This window comes from Denticeps clupeoides, chromosome 18, assembly GCF_900700375.1.
Source record: "Denticeps clupeoides chromosome 18, fDenClu1.1, whole genome shotgun sequence".
Taxonomy (NCBI): Eukaryota; Metazoa; Chordata; class Actinopteri; order Clupeiformes; family Denticipitidae; genus Denticeps; species Denticeps clupeoides.
The window spans coordinates 17,057,175-17,081,952 of record NC_041724.1 but is presented as its reverse complement, the minus strand read 5'-3'; the positions used below and the strand labels follow the sequence as shown (position 1 = coordinate 17,081,952).

At 42.1% G+C, this 24,778-nt stretch overlaps 1 protein-coding gene across 3 annotated transcripts in view; it reads left to right on the top strand.

Annotated features, from left to right (window-relative positions):
• Positions 1–24,778, top strand: part of trpc7b (transient receptor potential cation channel, subfamily C, member 7b) — a 53,626-nt gene that overhangs the window by 23,893 nt on the left and 4,955 nt on the right. For all 3 annotated transcript variants that reach the window (XM_028959736.1, XM_028959737.1, XM_028959738.1), the window contains 4 exons: positions 9,013–9,277; positions 19,635–19,830; positions 22,749–22,970; positions 24,450–24,527. In XM_028959736.1, coding sequence (XP_028815569.1) covers positions 9,013–9,277; positions 19,635–19,830; positions 22,749–22,970; positions 24,450–24,527 — 761 coding nt within the window. The remainder of the gene's footprint in view (positions 1–9,012; positions 9,278–19,634; positions 19,831–22,748; positions 22,971–24,449; positions 24,528–24,778) is intronic.

Here is a 24,778-nt window from a genome sequence, read left to right as displayed (position 1 = left end):
TCTCAATGATTTCCAAGAGACAAAAGTTGAACTTTTTGGAAGGTACGTGTCCCGTTACATCTGGCGTAAAAGTAACACAGCATTTCAGAAAAAGAACATCATACTAACAGTAAAATATGGTGGTAGTGTCATGGTCTGGGGTTGTTTTGCTGCTTCAGGACCTGGAAGGCTTGCTGTGATAGATGGAACCATGAATTCTACTGTCTACCAAAAAATCCTGAAGGAGAATGTCCGGCCGTCTGTTCATCAACTCAAGCTGAAGAGATCTTGGGTGCTGCAGCAGGACAATGACCCAAAACACACCAGCAAATCCACATCTGAATGGCTGAAGGAAAACAAAATGAAGACTTTGGAGTGGCCTAGTCGAAGTCCTGACCTGAATCCTATTGAGATGTTGTGGCATGACCTTTAAAAAGGCGGTTCATGCTAGAAAACCCTCAAATAAAGCTGAATTACAACAATTCTGCAAAGATGAGTGGGCCAAAATTCCTCCAGAGCCCTGTAAAAGACTCGTTGCAAGTTATTGCAAACGCTTGATTGCAGTTATTGCTGCTAAGGGTGACCCAACCAGTTATTAGGTTCAGGGGGCAATTACTTTTTCACACAGGGCCATGTAGGTTCGGATTTTTTTTCACCCTAAATAATGAAAACCATCATTTAAAAACTGCATTTTGTGTTTACTTGTGTTATCTTTGTCTAATAGTTAAATGTGTTTGATGATCAGAAACATTTTGTGTGACAAACATGCAAAAGAATAAGAAATCAGGAAGGGGGCAAATAGTTTTTCACACCACTGTATATAAAAGCACTCAATAAGCATTTGGGAACTGAGGACACTAATCGTTGAACCTGCAGAATGTTTGTATCCTGTTTTTATTTACGTTTTACACAACTTCAGAGGGCAATATGAATGATCTGTGGCAACCTTTTGGGGAGCCACATGACCAGTACAAAGGAGGTGTTCAGATCATGGCAACCGCTGGTAGTTCACCACTACGGCCCGAGTTTGATTCATTTATATAATTTATTAGACACCCTTATTCAGAGCTACTTACAATCAGTAGTTACAAGGAATGTAACCCTGGAGCAACTTAGGGTTAAATGTCTTGCTCAGGGACAAAATGGTAGTAAGTGGGATTTGAACTTCGGTCTTCTGGTTCATAAGCAAGTGTCTTATCCACTAGGCTACTACCACCCTCTGGTCCCAGTCAGGGAATATGTTTTTGAGCTCAGTGGTTGGCCTAGTGGGTAAGGAAACGGACCAGTAAGTGCCTCTGAGCAAAATACCGTCCCCACACACTGCTCCCCAGGTGCCTGTCATGGCTGCCCACTGTTCACCAAGGGTGTTGGGTTAAAAGCAAAGGATCGAGTTTTACAATGACTCTAATCAGCCGGACTCATTTTCTGCCCATACTAAAAGATAACAGGCTTTTCCCCCATCTCATCGAGACAGCTATATCCAAGACCAAGACAAGACCGAGACCACAAAAAAAATGGTCTCAATAGCAAGGCTGGTCTCAAGAACTACATCACTTGCTGTGTGCCCAGCCGTGGCATTAATACACAATCAGACATAACATCACATCCCTTTTGCTCACAAAAAAAACTGTATATAAACCCCTAAACTCACAGAGTGAGTGGAGTGAATCACATTTAGAGATCACAGTGTCACTCATGGAGTGTATCACATTGATAACAAATCATTGTTTCTAAATATTTACTTTAACTAGTCAAATTGCTAAGGTTGATCAGAATTAAAATATACAGTGGTCAAAAAAATAGAGGGAACACTTAAACAATACAATGTCTATCACATTTCTGTGACATCAAACTGTCCACATAGGAAGCAACACTGACAATTATCCATTAGCAAGACATCCTCAATAAATGAGTGGTTCTGCAGGTGGTGACCACAGAACACTTCTCAGTTCATATGCTTTCTGGCTGATATTTTGTCTCTTTTAATGGTGGAGGTGCTTTCACTCTAGTCGTGCATGAGTCTAAAACCCACACAAGTGGCTCAGGTAGTGCAGCTCATCCAGGATGGTACATAAATACAAGCTGCGGCAAGAAGGTTTGCTGTGTCTGTCAGAATAGTGTCCAGAGCATGGAGGCACTACCAGGAGACAGGCCAGTGAATCAGGAGACGTGAAGGAGGCTGTTGGAGGACTGCAGCAGGACTGCTATCTCTGTCTTTGTGCAAGGAGGAACAAAAGCCCTGGGTTCATCCTAATGCAAAACAATGCTTCCTCATGTGACTGGAGTGTGCCAGCAGTTCCTGCGACACAAAGGACAACACTGTTCCCCAGATCTGAATCCAATTGCGCACATCTGAAACACAATATCTCGCTCCATCCACCAATGCCACGTTGCACCAAAGACTATCCCAGGAGGCTTTAGTCCAGGTCTGGGAGGAGATCCCTCCAGAGACCTTTTGCCACCTCAACACGAGCATGCCCAGCGGTTGTAGGGAGGTCATACAGGCACATGGAGGCCACACACACTACTGAGCCTCATTTTGACTTGTTTTAAGAACGTTAGATCAGTCTGTAGTGTTTTTCCACTTTAATTTTGAATGTGACTTCAAATACAGACCTCCACGGGTTGATAAATTTGATTTTCATTGATAATTTTTGTGTGATTTTGTTGTAAAGTAAGGTATTATTTTTGAAAGATACGGTATGTGGTGGTGGTGACCGTATGGACGTGTTTAGGGTGATGTAGTGTGATGTAATAACCAATATGGCCACACACTGTCATGGCTGCCCACTGCTCACTCAGGGTGATGGGTTAAATGCAGAGGACAAATTTCACTGTGTGCACCGAGTGCAGTGCTGCTGTGTATCACATGTGACAATCACTTCACTTTTACATTAGCTTTTGACCATATAGCGAACAGCTCATAAACCAAAGATGGAGGGAACTGGTGATTTGCAGCCAGCAGGGCATAGGTGGAAGAAGTTTGTAACCCAAAGTAATGTTTAAACTGAGCCCACATTCTGGGAGAAGTTTTAGCAATCCTATTCTTGGTATATGGTAAAGTGGAAGACAGGATAGGAGAGTGCACTAAAGCTTTTAGAGAGATACAGGTTTTGTTGCCAACCAATTGATCTGAGCATCTGATGCTTCGGACTGAAGCCAGTATTTGAGGATCCTAATATTAGATGCCCAATAATAAAACCTAAAATGTGGGAAGGCTAACTCACCGAGTTCTTGGTCTTTGTAAGTACTGTCTGCGTAGTCTCGGAACCTTCTTGTTCCAGATAAACTCAGAGATCTCAGAGTCAACTTTCTGAAAAATGACTGAATTGAAATAAGTAAGAAAAACATGGTAATTTTCATTTTCACCCTATTTACACATGCAGTCAGGGACAGATTATGAATGGACCACCGTTCACAATCCTCTCGAACTTTAGTCAGCAAGGAAACAAAATAAGCCTTTAAAAGATCCTCATTATTTAGTGGTGACACAGACACCAAGATATGTAAAGTTATGATGGGCAATTTTGAAGGGAAAGCTATAAAGAGGGTAATTCTTAGCAGCAATACTAATTTATAACAAGAAATCTGAGAGAATGATTAAATATTAGATTAGATTCAACTTTATTGTCATTACACATGTACAAGTACAGGGCAACGAAAAGTAGTTTAGGTCTAACCAGAAGTGCAATAAGCAGCAAGTGCAGGATACAGGTCAAATAAGTTATATATATATACATAAAGTGATATGTGCAGGAGATGGAAAATAAATATTAACATATTTATAAAAAAAAGTCAGTGCAATGATTATGTGCAGAAATGGGTAGTACAGTGATTGTCAGGAGTGTATGGGGGGGCAGAGGAGCTCAGCAAGGAGACAGCTGTTCCTAAGTCTGCTGGTTCTTGTCCGTGGTAACCTAAAGCGTCTGCCCGAAGGCAGGAGAGAAAACAGTCCGTGGGCCGGGTGGGAGGAGTCTTTAAGAATACTGTGAGCGTGATGCAGACAGTGCTTCCTCTGGATGTCCTCAATGGATGGAAGTGGAGTCCCTGTGATGCGCTGGGCAGTTTTCACCACCTGCTGCATCGCCTTACACTCAGCAACAGTGCAGCTTCCATACCACACTGTGAGATAGCTGGTTAGGATGCTCTCTATTGTAGAGTGGTATAAGTTCACCAGGATGGTAGTGGGTAGCTGGTTCTTTTTTAATGTTCTCAAGAAGAAGAGGCGCTGGTGAGCCTTCTTGACCAGGCTGGAGGTGTTAATGCTCCAGGACAGGTCCTCTGAGATGTGGGTCCCCTGGAACTTGAAGGATGAAACAGGCTCCACAGCCATCCCATTGATGTGGATGGGATCATGCAAGCCTCTTCTCTCCCTCCTGAAATCCACAATGAGCTCCTTGGTCTTGGTGGTGTTTAGGAGCAGATTATTGTCTGTGCACCAAGTGGCCAGATGTTGGACCTCCTGTAGGCAGTCTCATTGTTGTTGTCGATGAGACCTATCACCATGGTGTCGTCTGCAAACTTGATAACGGAGTTTGATCGATACACTGGGAGTAGTAAAGAGACATATAAAAATCCTTAAAGGCTTTGTTCATTTCCAGGGGATCAGAGGTTTTGCCCGATACTTTTTCAATCTGTAGTATTTGACGAGATGCTGCTGTCTGACATATCCGGTGTGCCAATAACTTGCTGGTCTTGTCTCATGTTCATAATAGTTAGCTCTTCTGTAGCTTGATGTGTCATACTCTGAGAGCATCATACTCTGCTTGCTGATAAATGCTGTAAATGTAAATGTAGTATGGCACAGAGAGATGCTCCTTGTATAAGTCTGGGGATTGATTGATGGCATATTCATTATCCAAATGAGAAATATGCTGCAACAACTCAGTCTGTTTGGATTAAGCCCGCAATTGAAGTCACCCCCTAATATTAGATAATGTGTAGGCAAATCGGGAATCATTGAAAAGAGACGTTTGAAGAAACCCTAATCATCGTAATTGGGGACATATATTCTAATTAGAGCCATACAAGTATTATTTGGCCCGTAACAATAAAAAAATCTCCCATTAGGGTCAGATACTACACTTGTATGTACTACAGGAACAGATGTATGCAGTAGTATGGCCACTCCTCTTGCTTTCCCTGAAAAGGAAGGTGGTAGTTTTTATTGATCCAACCCTTCTTAAGTCTGACATGGTCTGAGGGTTTGAGATGTGTTTTTTGTAAAAATATTACATGGGCACCTACGTGATGAAGATAATGAAAAATCTTACTACGTTTTATAGGATTGTGAAGTCCCCTTGCTTTCCCTGAAAAGGAAGGTGGTAGTTTTTATTGATCCAACCCTTCTTAAGTCTGACATGGTCTGAGGGTTTGAGATGTGTTTTTTGTAAAAATATTTCATGGGCACCTACGTGATGAAGATAATGAAAAATCTTACTACGTTTTATAGGATTGTGAAGTCCCCTACAATTGAGACTAGTAAATAAAATGTTTCCCCCACCTAGCATAGATACAGAATAAGCATAGATACAGAATAATAATAATGAGTGGATGCGGAGGTTCGCCATCTTTTGGCCTGGGACATAAAGCACGGTGAGCACGATCCAGTACAGATTTCTCACCCAGTCCAAATAGGTCCTGCAGGAATTGGGCCACAAATTCTGTTGGTCGTGGGAGCCATTGTTATTCCATCTGGAGTGACTTTCCAGGTCTTCACATTTCCTGGACAGGTAATCGACCTGTGCTGTTAGCGTCCTAACATTAGCTTGGAGCTCGGTTAGCTTCCCATCAAAATCGTTCGCCTAGCATTCAATTGTCTCTCCTTGTGCAGCCAGCCAACCGTCAGTAGTAGCCTAGTGGGTAACACATTCGCCTAAGAACCAGAAGACCCAGGTTCAAATCCCGCTTACTACCATTGTGTCCCTGAGCAAGACACTTAACCCTAAGTTGCTCCAGGGGGGGACTGTCCCTGTAACTATTGATTGTAAGTCGCTCTGGATAAGGGCGTCTGATAAATGCCATAAATGTAAATGTAAAAATTTCCAGAGCCACCATTATCTCCCTTTGGACAGTTTCCGAAATAATGGAATCGAATTGGTCAAGGATGTCAGTTAGCATCTCGTCCATCATATGCTTCTGTCACTGCTGGAGTTCGGGGACGCATTTGCAGGCATGCTGGGAGCAAGGGGACAAGTCGTCGCACGGGGAGCAGACATAGGACGCGCTGGGGAGGAGGACCGGAAGCGTTTGGTCGGGGAGAGGGAGGCCGGAGGTAAGTTGGGACGGGAGTGGAATCGTGGACGCGCCGCAGCGCGGCGTGGAGGGAACTAGGGCTTCGTGGGGGGGTAGCGGGGAGATCGTCTTCTTACAAGGGTCAGGCAAACTCAGTGTCAGTGGCAGGCGAAGGTCGTGGTGTCGAGGTGGAATCCGTCAGTAGATCTTCGTAATAAAAGGGGCAGGCAAGGCTCGTGGTCAGGGACAGGCAAGTGTCGTGGTCGTGGATTCTAGTCAGCTGGGCGTGGGAAAACAAGGCTAGCGTCTCTGGGGAATAGATTCAACTCAAAGAACGGGCAGTGTCTCCTCGGGGTTACCTGACTTTTATACTCTATGCTGCCCGCTCTCGTTTCCGCTTCCGGGTCGCCGTCTCTCTGTCTGGTCTGGTGCTCTCTGGTGGGCTGGAGGTGTATTGGCTGTGACAGCTTCATACCCAGCAAGAAGACAGATGTTTACTGCAGCCTAACTTAGACGTCTTGATTTTTCCACGGTTAGCCATTATGCCATACACTAAAAAAAGTAAAAAATAAATATAATAAATAGATAGATAGATAAGCAGCTTTGGCACTAACCCTTGGTGCGAAAAAGAGGGTAAATCAAGTGCACTTAAAAAGTAAAAATTATATATATATATATATATATATATATTACTGGAAAACACGTCTACATCCTCCTGTCTCTGTAGCGCCCCTAGAGAAATGAGATATATATATAAAAGCTCCCTTCTGAGGAGCTACTGGAAAACACGTCTACATCCTCCTGTCTCTGCAGCGCCCCTAGAGAAATGATATACAGTCCCTGACAAAAGTCTTGTCACCTATCTATTTTGTAGAAACACCTGCTATTAACCTGACTTTTAATTAATCATTTGGTGTTAGAAATAGCTCATATGAAAAGCTAAAACCCTACCAAATGATGTTTAATGCATTGAAATTAATTAGTTTTAGTGAAAAAAGATTTATCATTTAATCAAGACAGAAGACAAATTTTGTCGCCTATACAGAAATTAAAACATTTTACTGCAAATATAAAAATATGTCAGCAAATTAACTTCTATGAACTTGAAGGACTGCATCCATGCAGTTTGGCAACGATTCATACAATTTATTGATGAAGTCATCAGAAATAGCAAAGAGTCTTGCATGCACCTGGAACAGGTTTGCTCTAATAATGAGTGGACGCGGAGGTTCGCCATCTTTCATCTTTCATAAAGTACGGTGAGCACGATTCAGTACAGGTTTCGAGGCATTTCAAAACAGAATCCGACAAACTGTTCTGGTTGACACAGGGATTTCAGCTGACCAGGTGTCGTGAAGCTCTGCTGCAGTGGAAAATGGGCTGGCCTTGGATTTTTGAGCCAACAAAATGTCTTGCATGATCTGCCTGGCCTGGGCTTGTCAAAAATGGTGACAAGGTGAATCTTAGGGTGAATCTTAGATATGTTTACAGAGGTCTAGTTGCAGTTGATGTGAAGGTCTAGTGTACTGGGGTTCTTTTTATACACACCTGAGACCTAAGTGATCCATTATTAGTCACAGGGGAAGCTCATATTACAAAGGCAACACCACTTATGTCTTTGCAAAAATGGACTCAATGGTTTCAGGATTGACGGCACCTGGAAACATCACCTGTGCCCAAGCCGGACAGTGGTTAAAACCCTGTGACTCTGTGACATTTTAGTGGACTCAGTTTCATGAACTCGCTCATGAACTTGTGTGTGATTTTGTACCTGGCAACCTTTTGAGTTCTGGCAACCGCCACATGCCTGTGGGCTAGTTTATGTTGTTCCCTGTTTTTGTTTCACTCTTTTAGGCCATCGCAACGTTTTCTTTTATTGTTTATAAATAAATCCTTATTTCCAGAATGTCCCATCTCTGTGCTTCCCCCCCTCACCGTCGTGACAAATAAGCTTTGAATATTAGAATACTTTTTGACAGTTTCGTTTTGCACTGAAACATTATTAATAAAATGAGCCAGTTCTTGTCAGCAGCACTTGAGGTCAATTTGTACACAAGCAACAATACTTTTGTAAGGGACTGTATATAAATACCCCAATACAACCCCAAACAATACATTGTCATACAACAGTTGATTTATTTATTCAAATTAACATACGAATATGTAATTGATCTTTGATTTCCTGAGAGAAGAGACCACACACAGATAGACTTTTATCAACTGTTATCCATCCTCCTCCTTGTATAATCAAACAAGTGAAGTGAAAGTGATTGTCATTGTGAAACACAGCACAGCACATAGTGAACACAACAAAATGTGCCCTCTGCTTTAACTCATCACCCTTAGTGAGCAGTTGGTAGCAATGAAAGGCAACCTTATGACTATGGGTCCGTTTCCTTACCCTCTCCACCACTGCCCTAATAAGATTTAGATTAATCTGAATGGTCTTGTGTTTACATGCTACACATAAAAACTATGTTTTAGTATGTCATGTGGACGCTGGGGTCTCAGTCTTTTTCTAAATGCTTTTGTTAGTTCAGAAATTAGGAGAGTAATCTACAGATTACAGGTAACAGGCCACATGACCATAGTATCACAGAACTCCTGGCTCTAGTGCTGAAAAGTATTTCCTCTTTATTGGGTTTGCTTTAGCTGGGGGGAAACATATACAATGTATAAATGGCATGATAAAAAGGTCGGGGGTATAAATGACTGTGATTTGAAGATTTAACCGCTTTACACCCCCTACTACAATTGTTTTTTTATAAAATGTGTTTCTTTTATCTTTCTACCTTTCAGCCAGGAATAAATGGCGACCTTCAGATCCTCAGATTATTTCTGAGGGTCTGTATGCCATCGCTGTGGTCCTCAGCTTCTCTCGCATTGCTTACATCCTCCCTGCCAACGAGAGCTTTGGTCCACTCCAGATATCTCTTGGACGCACAGTAAAAGACATCTTCAAGTTCATGGTCATCTTCATTATGGTTTTTGTTGCATTTATGATTGGAATGTTCAACCTCTACTCCTATTATCTTGGTGCCAAGTACAACCCAGCCTTTACCACGTGAGTAGCTGTGTTTTTACTCTAAAATTTGCAAATCTGGTCCTAATAGTCATACTTCTCCCAAAGTGGCAAGTTGCTGTGTGGGGCATTTTACTGTAATGCTTTGTGTCAACTAGACCATTTTGCTTTATGTAACACTTCAAATCATTGCAAATGTGACTGGTTGATGTGTATGAAAATTCTGAAAATCATATGATATGGCATGATCTAAAATCAGATCGATGTTGGAATATTAATATAAATTAAAGGAAAATGTTTTTGAAAGAATGGTGTCCATTAGAGGAATGGAGGGAAGCTCTGAAGATGTACTACAGTGGGTTGCACATTTTGTCAAAATACAGCCACAAACATGAATAATTTTTTTTGGTATTCCACGTAATAGGCCAATACAAAGTGGTGTACACTTGAGAAGTGGAACGAAAATCATACATGATTCCAAACATTTTTTACAGCCTTCTGAGTCAAAACTTTGTATAACCACCTTTTGCTGCAATAACAACTGCCAGTCTTTTGGGGTATGTCTCCACCAGCTTTTCACATCTAGAGACTGAAAGTCTTGCCCATTCTTCTTTGCAAAACAGCTCCGGCTCAGTCAGATTTCAGATCCAGCCACAGATTCTCGATTGGATTTAGATCATGACTTTGACTGTCCCATTCTAACACATTGATATGTTTTTTGGTTTTTTTTAAACAATTCCATTGTTGCCCTGGCTTTATGTTTAGGGTCATTGTCCTGCTGGAAGGTGAATCTCTCCAAGAGGTTTTCTTCCAAGATTGCCCTGTATTTGGCTCCATCCATCTTCCCATCAACTCTGACCAGCTTCCCTGTCCCTGCTGAAGAGAAGCACCCCCAGAGCATGATGCTGCCACCACCATATTTGACAGAGTGGATGGAGTGTTCAGAGTGATGTGCGGTGTTAGTTTTCCGCCACACATAGCGTTTTCCATTTTAGTCTCATCTAACCAGATCACCTTCTTCCACATGTTTGCTGTGTCCCCCACATGGTTTTCTTTTAACCATGGCTTTCTTTTTGCCACTCTTCCATAAAGGCCAACTTTGTGCAGTGCACAACTAATAGTGGGTAATAGGGTGGTGGTACTAGCCTGATGTGTAACACACTCGCCTATGAACTAGAAGACCCAGGTTGAAATTTCCACTTACTACCATTGTGTCCCTGAGCACGACACTTAACCCTAAGTTGTTCCAGGGGGACTGTCCCCGTAACTACTGATTGTAAGTCACTCTGGATAAGGGCGTCTGATAAATTCTGTAAATGTAAATGTAATAGTTGTCCTTTGAACAGATTCCCCCACCTGAGCTGTAGATCTCTGCTGCTCGTTCAGAGTCACCATGGGCCTCTTGGCTGCATTTCTGATCAGCGCTGTGAGTTCGGCCTATGAGTTTAGGTGGACGGCCTTGTCTTGGTAGGTTTACAGTTGTGCCATACTCCTTCCATTTCTGAATGATCGCTTGAACAAGATTGGGAAATCTTTTTGTAACCTAAGCCTGATTTAAATGGGCAACTGACAGCACTCAGACCAAAGGGCGCTGAATAATTACACACACCCAACTTTTCAGTTATTTATTTGTAAAAAATGTTTGGAATCATGTATGATTTTCGTTCCACTTCTCAAGTGTACATCCCTTTGTATTGGTCTTCCACGTGGAATTCCCATAAAATAGATTCATGTTTGTGACTGTAATGTGACAAAATGTGGAAAAGTTCAAGGGGGCCGAATACTTTTGCAACCCACTGTATAGGCTTGTGGTGAAAGATTTCCTCATAATGTCACCTTTCAACTAAAACAATTTATTCAATAAAGCAAACTGTCAATACAAACATGATTCATCATGTTTGCCGATTTGAACTTCAAATGGTTTCTGTGGTAATCATTTAATCACAATTCTGCAGAGTTGACTAAATCATTTTTGAACATGTGTCAATTGCTGGCAGATCTCAATGAGTTCCTGTAATGCCACGGAGTTTGAAGGAGGCACAGGCGCACAACACTGAAATAAACAAAAAAGAAACATGGCCCAATACTCAAAAACACACACAACAAAAGCAAATGAACAGACTGGCATCACATGAGATGATAATTTTTTTTGTATTGCCATCCCTATCAAGGTTCAAAGAACTGCAGAAAGGGCTATTTCTCGCACTTCCACAGCCTATCCACATTTCATTGAACAAGAACAAGACAAATAAATGTCTGCTTGAGTGAATTCATGTCAATATTTTAAAGCAATGGATCTAGTTTTGGTTTGAAGTTGGTTTTTTCCTTATTCAAACACTTGTTTTAGATTCTCTCTGACCAGTGACAGCTCATCAATGAAAAAAAAGACAGAAACAGATCCTTCATCCCTTCTCCTAATCTGTTTCAGTGGGTCCTCAACAACCCTCTGCCTCATCAGATCCAATTACATCAGCACTGTGGAGCAGGATGTGGTGAATCAGGCAATTGGAAATACACGCAATGCAGAAAATAGGAGCAAATCCCTCCTTTGTTGCAGTTCAGTAGTGCAACTGCTCTGTTCTGAGCATTTGCCTTGTTGTGCAGAAGGCCAAGGGTGTTGATTTACTTGGACAATGATTCAGAGTTGTTTGTTTAATGGACTGCCCCTAAGTCCTTGTCATAGATTGATTGGGTTTCTGCATCCTTCATTCTGAATGATATATTTTTCTGCTTTTCCTTTCTCATTTTTTTTAAATGTTAGAGCCAAACAAAAGATCTGGTGAAGTTGTTGTTCTCCTTATAGAGCAGCTTATTCCAGCAGCCATAGTACAGTTGGTCAAAAGAGATGAAAGGTGAAAGTAATGGGGCAGTGGTGGCCTAGCGGTTAAGGAAGCGGCCCCGTAATCAGAAGGTTGCCGGTTCGAATCCCGATCCGCCAAGGTACCACTGAGGTGCCACTGAGCAAAGCACCGTCCCCACACACTGCTCCCCGGGCGCCGGTCATGGCTGCCCACTGCTCACTCAGGGTGATGGGTTAAATGCAGAGGACAAATTTCACTGTGTGCACCGTGTGCTGTGCTGCTGTGTATCACATGTGACAATCACTTCACTTTTTTTTTTTATTCTCTCTCCCTTGGCATTCTGCCATCTTTGCTGCTTTGTCTAATAGTATGCACACTATTGGAGATGTGATTGCATTCTTTTGGTGGGATAGGGGAATAATTTGCATCCCAGTGATAAATCTCTGTTGAGTCACATTACCTTGTTCTCTGTTGGTCCCAAACTGCCCAACAGAGAAAGCATTCAGGATTGTTTGTGTGTGTGTGTGTGTGTGTGTGTGTGTGTGTGTGTGTGTGTGTGTGTGTGTGTGTGTGGTGTGTGTGTGTGTGTGTGTGTTGTGTGTGTGTGCGCATATCTGGTCATTACTAGTAGGTGTAGTCGATGATTAGTGACGCTCTTCCACTGGACATCACAGTTGCAGAGCTGCTGATTCGTATTGACTGTCCCTGTCAGCTTTGGGTACAAATCAATTTCTTGCCCAAAGATTAGATTGTTTTGTTTATTTATGGCTTTTTATGGTAATCATCTTTATAGTAGTCGCCTCTGTTTGATGAGTGACATGCTGCAGGAAATCACAGCAAGGATTTCCAAAAATGTTCTTTTAATTATTACATTTCTGAATGAGTGAATATGAATGGAAATTACCTAGCAATGCTGACATAGCAATGAATGGCAGGTAATGTGAATATTTGAGGACATTGGTGTCATCTTTAATGCATGCCCACAAGAGGGCAGTGTGGTCACAATGCATCACTGATCTGTATGCAGCGTGTGTGTAAACTGTGCAGTTGTTACACATTTTAGGTTTTAGATAATTGGATTTTTCCCTTTGTTCAGATGTACTGTAATGATGTACTTGTACTTGTTAAAACATCTTAAAATTCAGGTTTTATATACATACACTCACTAAGGTCCTGTGTGCATGTGTGTGTGTGTGTGTGTGTGTGTGTGTGTGTGTGTGTGTGTGTGTATTCATGTGTGCGCATGAGAGGTGCGGATTTTCAACACATCTTCCTTCTGCTGTGCTGTCAGGTTCTAGCCTGACGTGTGGTGACAGCTAGCTGAGTCTGCTTGTGAGGCTGTAGGAGAAGGCAGGAGGAAGTGATAATGATCACATACAGGATATGGTGTGTTTGTCTGAGGGAGGATGACATATTTCTCATGGGAACCCTAACGCTGGATCTATACTATGAACACATGGCTGCCTAATGGTGAGTGCAATGTAATGCAGACACACTCATTCTTTGGTAAAAGACTAGATGAGGAAAGGGCTTGAGACCAGTTTTTTGCTGCTGTGAAAGTGTGTGAGTTAGAGAGTGATGAGAAGAGAACGAGTGCAGATGAACTAAGTGATTTTAATAACGGAACAAAGCCGCAGTGTGAGGTGAATAAATGCTTCAGGGTCCATGGCTGGGCGAGGAGGACTGCAGGGAGATTGGTGGAGGAGATGGGTAGGAGGAAGAATTACCCCAAATAAATGTGGGGCATCGGGTGAAAACAAAGAAAGGAAGCAGTAAAGGTAACCCCACATATCATATGACACACCCTGTCAAATACATACACTCATGCAGGTGTGAGCTGCCTTCACTGCTCGCTATTACATTTATATAATCCGTATTCAGTTGCGGAACTGTGCAAATGTGAGTGAGAAATGTGAGTTGTTCTTTTTCATGTTTGTCTAAATTTGTGTTAATATCCTGTTAATGTTGTTAAAGGGACCCCTCAAGAGCTGCTTCAACTCTTAACATAGCAATCTGCAGTTATGCAGAAATTGAATATGTTGTAATGTGTCAAATGAATATTCCGTATAGTCCTGGAGCCAGTCCTGACTGAGACTGGTGTGGTGCCTTTCAGGTCACTTTTGCCTGGGGCATTGAAGCAGGAATGCATTGAAGCATACCTGTGTCAGTATACATGTGTATATGAAAAGTGTACAGCCCTCTTTAGGTCACTTTTAGGTCACAAAGTGCATCCAAAGTCCACACATTTCCCACAGGCTTCTGGGAGACTTTGTTTTTTTTTGTTTTTTTTGTTTGTTTGTTCATTCAATTAGTTTTTTTTTTTGTTTGTTTGTTTTTTCAGATTTTTCTTTTATGTCTTTGTAAGAAATGGGTTCTGTCTTGTAGTCCAGTAACATGAAAGTAACAGCAACATCTCTCCAAGCCCCGCCAGGCTACAATGGGGGGAACCCTTTTGGACATTCATCTATTTTTTCATGGCCATCAGCATGGTTCATGGCATCTGGAGAGCTCTGGTAGGGGACTGGAACCAAAGAGTTGCTAGAGTGGAGGGAGACAGACAAAACATAAAGATCTGAAATGGCGACACACGAAAGAGAGAGAGAAAACAGTGGATCCTCTGGCTCTCAATCCACCAACCTCACATAAAGTGAAAGAATGGCTAAGAGCAAAACCAGTTGAGAAGAGGTCGGAGTTGATGCTGGAACCGGAGGACTGAAGTTCTACAGAACCAATCTCTTGGAGCAGGAATTGACTTGGAACCTGGCAACAGTGCCTTGACTGGAAGAACAAATGATGGTGCGACCAGGTGATGTTTTGCCAGCGATGGATATTTGGGAGCCCTGACCGCAATATCTTGATATCATTCAATGTGTGATAATACAGGGAGCTTTTGGTGCATGAAATGGTGCAAAAGTGGTCATGTGGATAGTGGTGGACTCTCCAACGAGCAAACAGGTTGTGAAACAGGCTCCTGGATGTTAGGCAGAAGCTTGGTCCAACTAATTTATTCTCCTAGCTCCTTATCTTCCCCTAGTTCTTCCTCTTGGTATTCCTCCACCATATTCCATCAATTTTTGTTATCATCAGACTCAACCAATCTGTGAGAAAAGACTCACTGTACTGGTCTGGGAACAGTAATTTCGGAAATGCCTGGACCTGCTAAAAGGTCCATGATACTCACCTCCCAGGGTCCCATAGCAGATGAACAAAAAAGACTGAAAACTTGGGATGAGCTTACATACATTCTTAGGAACAACATAACTGGGAACATGCAGTCATAATATACTCACCGGAATCAGAACGTGAGTATGTGTAGAAGGAGATGAGAAACCTCGGTGCGGTGGAATGCAAGGAGGCAGTTCCCTCCGAGTTAATCTGCGAACGCGAACCGGCATGAGCCGCAACACCACGCGGATGTGGTGCAATAGAGGATGGGATAGGATGAGAGGAAAGAGTTCAGAAGAAAAGGATTCGATCAGGGCAGGAACAGTCTTACAAAGTGGCGAGGAGTCGAGTCGTGAGGACGCAAGTCAATCAATGACTGAGCAGCGGCCATCTAGCCAATTTATAGGAGTCACATTACCTCGTTTCTATGTTACTCCCAGTCACATGATGGAATCATTATATGCCATTATAATAGGGGTGTGAACACATTTTATATCCATAGTTATATAATATATTCTTATAAATGGTTGTAATTTAACATTTTATTAGGAAACTCACAAAACAAAGATAAAAACACAATCTTCAAACAATTTCAAAAAAGTAAAATAGAGCTGTAGCAAAAGCAATACACAGTTTTCAAATGATACTTTAATTGACAAAATGTCAATCAAATTACAAAAATGGACCAATGCATGTATCATCCATGTGAAAATGTAGTTGCAGCTGGGTAGTGGAGCAGATCAATGATTTCAAGCATACAAGCAAGTCCACTTCTGAATGGTTGGCCTGAACCACTGCAAAGCACTACAAATGTTGCAACTGAGCCTGGTAACAAATGTCTAAAGTGACTGAATAACATAATTCAGGGAATAGAGAACCAAAATATGTCCACAACAATGGCAAAGACTGATCTCCTTTTACTTGTCAACCTCATAGTCCATTTTTCCATCACTCCAACTTCAAGATCCAACTCCTTGTCTTGAGGCAGTGACTCACCCCTAATCTGGAGAGAGCAAGCCACCCTTTGAAAACCATGACCTCTGATTTAGAAGTACTGAATCTTGTTTCAGTCTCTTCACACTCTGCGAATTGCACGCATCCAAGGTACTGGTCAGTTAGGGCCATGAGGACAACATTATCTGCAAACAGCAGGGATGTCACCTCCATATCCCAAAACTAGACTCCCCTCCAACCTTGAATTTGTCTTGAAATTAAGAATGCTAACAAGACACTGTGACTTTTTTTAATTTGATGCACACACTGAATATGCTTGAATTAATGCCAAGTATGTTAGCAATGTCCCAAGCAGCCTGTTTTCCTGCAGAACCTCCCAAAGCACATTGCACGATTAATGTACTACATTATTTTGAATTTTGGTCTAAAATAAAAAGGTGGTGTGTGTGTGTGTGTGTGTGTTTAGCTGGAAAGGGAGCAAAGTTAAAGTTCTGTGGTGTACTGACAGGAGGCAGGGACTGTGACAATAACCAGAGTCTTAATAGATCCAGAGCAAAGAGGCAGCCCAAAGTATCTGGGAAGAGAAATGCATTACATATATAACAAAAGAGTTTTGAAGACTGCTATGTAAAAAAAAATCAAACAGTTACAAATTGATTTTAGACAATGAGTGCCAGGTCTGCATTTTACAGCCATTTCATATATTCTCCCCTGACACTGGATGACAATATAAGCATCATTTATAACAATAAAGAGCATTCAACCCCAAAACACAATCCCTCTTCCAAAACCACATGGGAAATTAGTCTGGCATGATCATCCCTCTTCCCATCAGCTAAATCTGTGTTTTTAGTCCCAAATGCACAATTTTTCTGTACATCATGTCAGCTGTTGTGAGAACTAAGGAGTATACTGTAGGTCATTGCTATTCTCTGAAATAATGCACACAGCCTCATTAATGATAATGAGGCTAAACATGTGTTCCGTTTAACTGAGGTATTCTTGGAATCACCCAAAGAACAAAGAAAGAGCAGGGAAAAAGGTGTGGGATAACAAAGTGTTTGCAGAGATAAGACCTAGTGAAGAGAGTGAAGAATGGAAAGCAGGGACGATAGAGGCAGGGCTATCCAATGAACACAGTGACTAATGTGAAAGACAATAACAAGGGAAGGACAGAGAAAGGGAGGCAAGCAGTAGAAGGAGGAAGAAAGCAGAGGTGATTAGAGTGAATGAAACTGACTGAAAGCTTCTGGGCTCATTTGCTTTCATAACCTGCTAAATTGAACTTTACCTTATCTGCTGCAAGTATGTTAATAATATTATTGCCAGTAAATCAAATTCAGTACTGCTCAAGGCAGACTCCCGAGGATTAAAGGACAGATGATGCTGGACTGGACAGAGAGATAAGGATACTAACCTCCAACATGAAGAACCCAATAAAAAGGGCCTACAAATTAACACTGAATCATAATTGCATAATCATTCTTGTTGTTTACAGAAGTTGAGTCCTGCAGTATTAAAGGGTTTTTCATTTTACCTCTCTGAAGCTCTCCATGTTCAGCAGAACTCAAAGTTTCTACTTCTACCTCATAAATGGACCCACCCTGGTCCCAATGTCTGGCTGAATTCAAGGAAAATACAACCAATCTTGTGGGTGAAGTGAGGATGTTTGGAAAATGCTAATTTTTACCAGCTAAAACTCTCTCTGTTAGTGGGGCAGGCCATGCCCATGCCAGGGTGGTAGTGGCCTAGTGGGTTAGACAATCACCTATGAACCAAAAGACCCAAGTTCAAATCCCACTCACTACCTTTGTGTCCCTGAGCAAGACACTTAACCCTAAATTGCCCCAGGGTGACTGTCCCTGTAACTACTGATGCAAATGTAAATGTAATGCCAGTGCTTATAACTGTCCATGACCAAAAAGATACCATTAATTTGATACCCACATGATGCCCTGATATATGATATACACAATTTAACCAAAACACACAACAGAACAGGGCAGTGGTTGGCCTTGCTGTTAAGGAAATGGACCCATAATCAGAAGGTTACTGGTTTGAGTCCCAACCTGCCACTGAGCAAAGCATCATCCCCACACACAATGTATCTTTTCTCATAAACAGCACACATAGACTTAAAACTTCAGCTTCAATTTTGAGCTCTGGCAGCCTTTGATTTGACTAATCCCAAAATGTGTTGCAAATGTGGACAACTGTGCTAAACCTTCCCACACACATACACAAAATCTGTGAGTCACATTTAAATTCCAAATACTTTACAGGTCTGCCTATTTTGCAACTTTGTCATATTCAGATAAACTCATTTACACAAACATACACACAGGGTTTCTTCAAAGTCATTACACAGCACCACGGCATGTGAAATGCAATTCATTACACACAAATGTTTAATGTGCAGGACTCCCTCTTACACACACAAACTGAGAGTGATTCACTGAGACACATGCTTGTGTGTGGGTTATCGCTCAGGCTGATGGCCTTTTCAGAGCAGAAGGCTTGGTATTTGAGGCTGGTTTCTCTGAAGGACTGTACTCGTAACTCGTTGGCATCAAGCTCATCACAGGTGGATCAGCAGGTGCCCATTCATTTAATATTTACACGAGTTGCCTTTGGTGGCTGCAAATATCAGACTTCAAATGAATCCAGTCAACATGGCAGCATTTAAATTCACACACATTCACTCACTGTAATTCAGCTGTCATTAAATCTTAGCTCCAATATTAATCTGGCAATATTATACCTGACACACATCTCCCAGTAACATACAATCCATGAAGACAGTCAAAGTAGCAGTGGAGGATAATGACAGAGAATTTGAGTAGGAGGGAAGGCAGCGCCTACCAGTTGCTTTTTTATATCAGATTCATGAGATTGAAGGAGAGATTAATTTGACCAGAGTTGTCGTGGTGATTGCTTTTCGACCGCTCTGAGGGTTGAGTCAGAGTGGGTGGATGGGAACAGGTCTGAGGGAAGGTTGGGTGACAGACGGGATTCCAGCTGTCTATATCAAGGGTCCAAATCTATTCTCCTGGTATTGTTTTAATCACTGTGCTGTCTCTCCTTTCTTTTTATTTGCAATTCTGTCTGCAGGTCATTTTAACCCTTTCAATTCAGTCACAGTCTGATTAAATTTCAGAAAAGTACATTTCACTGACACCTGAGGCAATATTTTCCCAGCATAAATGAGAAATAGAACATGGAGAGTGATGTCACATTGTGACTCATGTCACATTTACTGTGTGGGTGATACAGCACATATGCCACCTCAAAAATCTGTCTATGCTGCTGTAATAATACTCTGATCTTGTTCATGTGTAGTTAAAAAAAATTTACAGCAACTACATTTTACATTTTAACTATATTCAGTGTATTCTGTATCAGAAAATGAAACATGTTAATATTTTCTTTCTTGAAATCAAAATGCTAAAATTCTAGTGTGTTTCTGTGTGTGTCCACAGGGTGGAGGAGAGTTTTAAGACGCTATTCTGGTCCATATTTGGCCTGTCGGAAGTAATTTCTGTGGTGCTAAAATACGACCATAAGTTCATCGAGAACATTGGCTATGTGCTGTATGGGGTGTACAACGTCACCATGGTGGTGGTGCTTCTCAACATGCTGATTGCCATGATCAACAGCTCATACCAGGAGATTGAGGTGAGCCAATCATTGAGCAATGGCTATAAAAATAATTGACATAAGAAAAAGCCAATGGACTCCACATCGAATACTCATTAACAATAATACTGATTACAACCACTATTCCAATGGCAGATTGTACAAAGAAAAACTGAATGTAATTATATGGAATTCTCATAAACCCATTACTTTATTAATAATAGAACCTAGAAAAGGTGTAATTTTAAGGAAATAATTATTATCATCATGGAAAATGCATGATCTTTCCTGAAAGAAACATATTGTGGAATTTGCAACCTTCTTCTTTGAATGATGGCAAAATTTTATCACATTTAACACAGTTGTTGCACCTCCTCTGTGTATGCTGACTTATCGTTCTTGATGAGACCCACCATGGTCCTGCCATCAGCAACCTTGATGATGTGGTTGGAGCTGTGTATCGCTGCACAGTCGTGGGTCTGCAGGTTGAACATCATTGTACTGAGCACACAGCCCTGAGGAGCTCCAATGCGCTGTGTGGTGGTACTGAAGATGCTGTTCCCGATCCAGACAGAACTGAGATCTTTCAGTCAGGAAGTCCAAGATCCAGTTTCAGAGGAAGGTGTTCAGAACCAGCAGGCTTAGATTCTTGATCAGGTGTTGAGGAATGATGATGTTCAATGCTGAGCTAAAGTCTATGAACAGCATTCATGCTTATGGGTCTTCATTGTCTAAGTAGGCCTTAAGAAACTTTAGTACAACTGCGGTGCTCAGTGAGATGTTGAAGATGTCAATAAGCATCTTCCAAGGATGTTGTCTTTGACAAGGAGCCTTTTGTGAATTAACTCTGCAAAGAGTTTTCCTCACGTCCGGTTAGACATTGTTAGGCACAGTGCCTGATCACTGGGAGGAGGTTTGGATTTCCTCACAGTCACATTGTTCTGTGTGTCGAACCATGCATGAAAGTCATCCGGTACGGAGACATCACTGTCACATGCAGAGGATAAAGTCCTACAGTTTGTGACGACTTGGATGCCCTGCCATCGCTGTGGCTGTTACCTCGGGCACCGGCATCAGGCAACACAGAGTGTGTAGTTGTTTTGTAAGTCATCCTGCAGGTTAGCAGGATAGCGAAACTGGAGGAGATTTTTTACTGTAGACATGGACATCATTTTTTGGACATGTATTCTGTTCGTGTCATACACACATAGAAATAGTGATTCCAACTGAAATAGCAACTCAAGTTTCCACAAAAACACAGGACCTGGAGTATAGAAAAATATGGTACTGTCACAACCTCGTCTGCAGGGAGTGCCCAACCACCCACCCTAGCCCTGACCCAGTACTCTAAAACCACAGTAAAAACTGCGTCTATCATCTCATCATGTGTTTTTCCTGCCACCGTGCAGGCTGCAGAGATCCTGTTTCCCCCTGTTAGCCTTCTCACTTACTCGTCACCAAGTGAAGTGCTCCAGCACCATTTCTGTGAACTGTTTGTGACCTCCATCCTTTCCAGCTACAGCCAGCATGTCTGCACATGCACCCCCAAGTTCCTGCTGTGATAGGGACAATAGGTAGTTTCTATATATAAGTCAGATAAGTTACAAGTTAACATAAATATTCTCCTAAAGAGGAAGGTCGTAGCCTAGTGGGTAAGACACTCGTCTGTGAACCAGAAGACCCGGGTTCAAATCCCACTTACTACCATTGTGTCCCTGAGCAAGACACTTAACCTTAAGTTGCTCCAGGGAGACTGTCCCTGTAACTACTGATTGTAAGTTGCTCTGGATAAGGGCGTCTGATAAATGCTGTAAATGTAAATGTAAATGTAAGGTCTTGAACTGCCGTTTGAAAAAACTCAGTGACTGTGCTGTTCTGACCTCAAGGAGAAGTCCATTCCACCACCGAGGGGCCAAGACAGAGAAGAGTCTAGATGAATGTCTTCCTTTTACCTTCAGCGATGGAGGGACTAGGCAAGAAGTATTGGAGGCTGCCATGACAGGCGCCCGGGGAGCAGTGTGTGGGCACGGTGCTTTGCTCAGTGGCACCTCAGTGGCACCTTGGCAGATCGGGATTCGAACCGTCAACTTTCTGATTACGGGGCCGCTTCCTTAACCGCTAGGCCACCACTGCCCCATAAGGATGGATTAGTCTGATATTGTAGAGAAGGGATCTATGTGAGCGGGAAAGATTGCTGAAGGAGAGTTGGTTGATTGTTACTCCAAGGTTGTGGGCTGTTGCAGAAGGAGAGAGCTGTGAGTTGTCCAGGTAAAGAGTAAGATCTTGATGTGGTGAAGAATCTGCTAGAATTAATAGTTTTGGTGGGATTGAGTTTGAGATGATGGGCTGCCATCCAAGATGAGATGTCCGTCAGACATGCAGAGATTTTGGAAGCACTCAATAATGAGTGCCTGAAGGCAAAAGTGAAGTACAGTGGTTCCTTGCAAGTTTGGGGCTTCAATGCTGAGAAATGCTGTGTCCTCAATGCTGAGAATGCTGTGTCCTCAATGCTGAGAAATACAGGCAGATACCTACTCATCATGCAACAACACCAAACATATAGCCAATCTTCAGTGTAAAGGTTTCCCTCAAAAACTGTTGTGTTCAAGCATATCTAGAATTTCCTAAATGCTAGTTTGATTTAGATTTATCTTATCTTCATTCACTGCATTCTGTTCAAAGGTTCCCTTTCATGAATTTTTAAGTAGGTATTAGTGGTTCCTTAATAATATATCTGAAATCTCTTTTTTTTTACGCTCATTTTTTGAGCTAATTTTCACATCAAATCACCAAGCAATTTGAATGCTTTGCATGTTTGGATGATTCAATGATGCTCGGTGGAGTTACTTTTTATGGGAGGGGTTGGAAATTCTTTGGGTGGACAGAGCATGAAAAATAGGAGCTACCTGTTACCCCTTGTGACAACATGACAACATTTTTTTCTTATTCATTTACAGGAAGATGCAGATGTGGAATGGAAGTTTGCACGGGCCAAACTCTGGCTCTCCTATTTTGATGAGGGTCGGACCCTCCCAGCCCCCTTTAACCTTGTACCCAGTCCCAAGTCCTTCTACTATCTGGTCCTGCGCATAAAGACCTGCCTGGTGCAACTTTGTAAGGCCAAGGGTCACCCTCGTGACAGCGAGCTGGAGTTGGGGATGCTGAACTCACAGCCAAAGGTTAGGGAGGAAAATGTTCTGGCTGTGGAATGTGGTCTGTTCTTTTTTCTCTATTCCTTTCTGGCCCAGCAATCACAAGAATGGCAAGGCAAACTGGGAAAACCCACCTCATCTGTCCCTCAAACTCATCATTGGGTTCTGATCACAGCTTCTGATCCCTAAATAATATCTTTGTTTTATCCCACCATGAAATTCATGTAAATTGTTCTCTTTTTTATCTTCTTTAATTCCTAAGAGCTTTCTATGTAGATTTAGTTTGTTCTCTGATGTTTGTGTGGGTTTCCCTCAGTGATGTCCAAAGACAAGATGGTCAGGTGAACTGGCAGATCTAAATAGTCTGTGGAAAAGCAGATGGCCCCAGACTGAGGATGGAAGAGTAGGTCTATGGTTGTCATTTCAGGAGCTCTGGCCTGTTTAATAATCTCAAGCATTCACAGGATGGTGAATATAATTGCATTAAACATATCCATTCAGTAGCCTCACATGAGCATGAAGCTCATGGTAACAAGTGCCCTCTCCTCTGACTGGAGCACAATTATTCTCTCCTGAATATGGGAATTCTCCTTACATTAAATTAGACTACATGTCACTATGACAACCTCATTCCAGGATGGTAATTGTTAATCCAACAGTAATATAATGAACTGATAATGATGCTCACTGGTCATCAAAGAATGATGGCAAACATTCCTGGTATGTTTAGCGTCCTTGCTCTATCGCTCAGTGTGTGTGTTCCTGGGGCAGTGGTGGCCTAGCGGTTAAGGAACCGGCCCCGTAATCAGAAGGTTGCCGGTTCGAATCCCGATCCGCCAAGGTGCAACTGAGGTGCCACTGAGCAAAGCACCGTCCCCCCACACTGCTCCCCGGGCGCCTGTCATGGCTGCCCACTGCTCACTCAGGGTGATGGGTTAAATGCAGAGGACAAATTTCACTGTGTGCACCGTGTGCTGTGCTGCTGTGTATCACATGTGACAATCACTTCACTTTTTTTTTTTTTTTGTATATGTGTGTAGTTTGAAATGGTAGGGAGTCTCTTGGCCAGTGAAATAAGTGATATGAGAACAATTGACAAAGCAGAGCATATATGTGAACGAATACTAGTTTATTTTCAAGTGTGTCATGAGTTTTTATAGGTTGTGCAATGGTGTGTGTCTGACAGATTGTGTTTTTTGTTGTTCATGTTGTTCTGTGTCTAATTCACTTTTGGAAACCGTCACCTGGCCTCAGACTTCCCCATCAACTCCTAGTCACTTAATTCGAGTCACATTATTTCTCCGCAGGTAGAATGGATGAAATCTTTTTCTTTATTTTATCAGAAAATGAATTCATCTGCATGTAAATATTCTCATTTATTATTTTTGCAGCAGACATATTTTTGTTGAAATTACAAATTTTAAACAAGAATGTTGTGCTGAATAATGGAGCTGCATAAGCCCAGTATTCAGTTGCTGTAATTCATTTTCTTATTTATGTCTCTAGCTGGAACGACACAGAGTCCTTCGGCCCAGAGAAGACTTCACCACAAAGAAACCCATTAAACGCCCGACCCGCTATCAGGTGTGTACATGTTTATATCAATATGGGGTAAGGTAATAGAGGTAATGAACCCTGATCTTGGAGGGCCCTTATCCTGAATGATTAATGGATTTGCCTAATTTAGAAGACCTGATTCAACCACTTTACTGACTTGAATCAAGTGTGTTGGAACATGGAATAACCTAAATTGTGCAGGGCTAGTGTCCTTCAGGACCAGGATAGGTGACTGCAAACATAAGGTGTAGAACAAATACACAAGTGAGAGAGGAGGC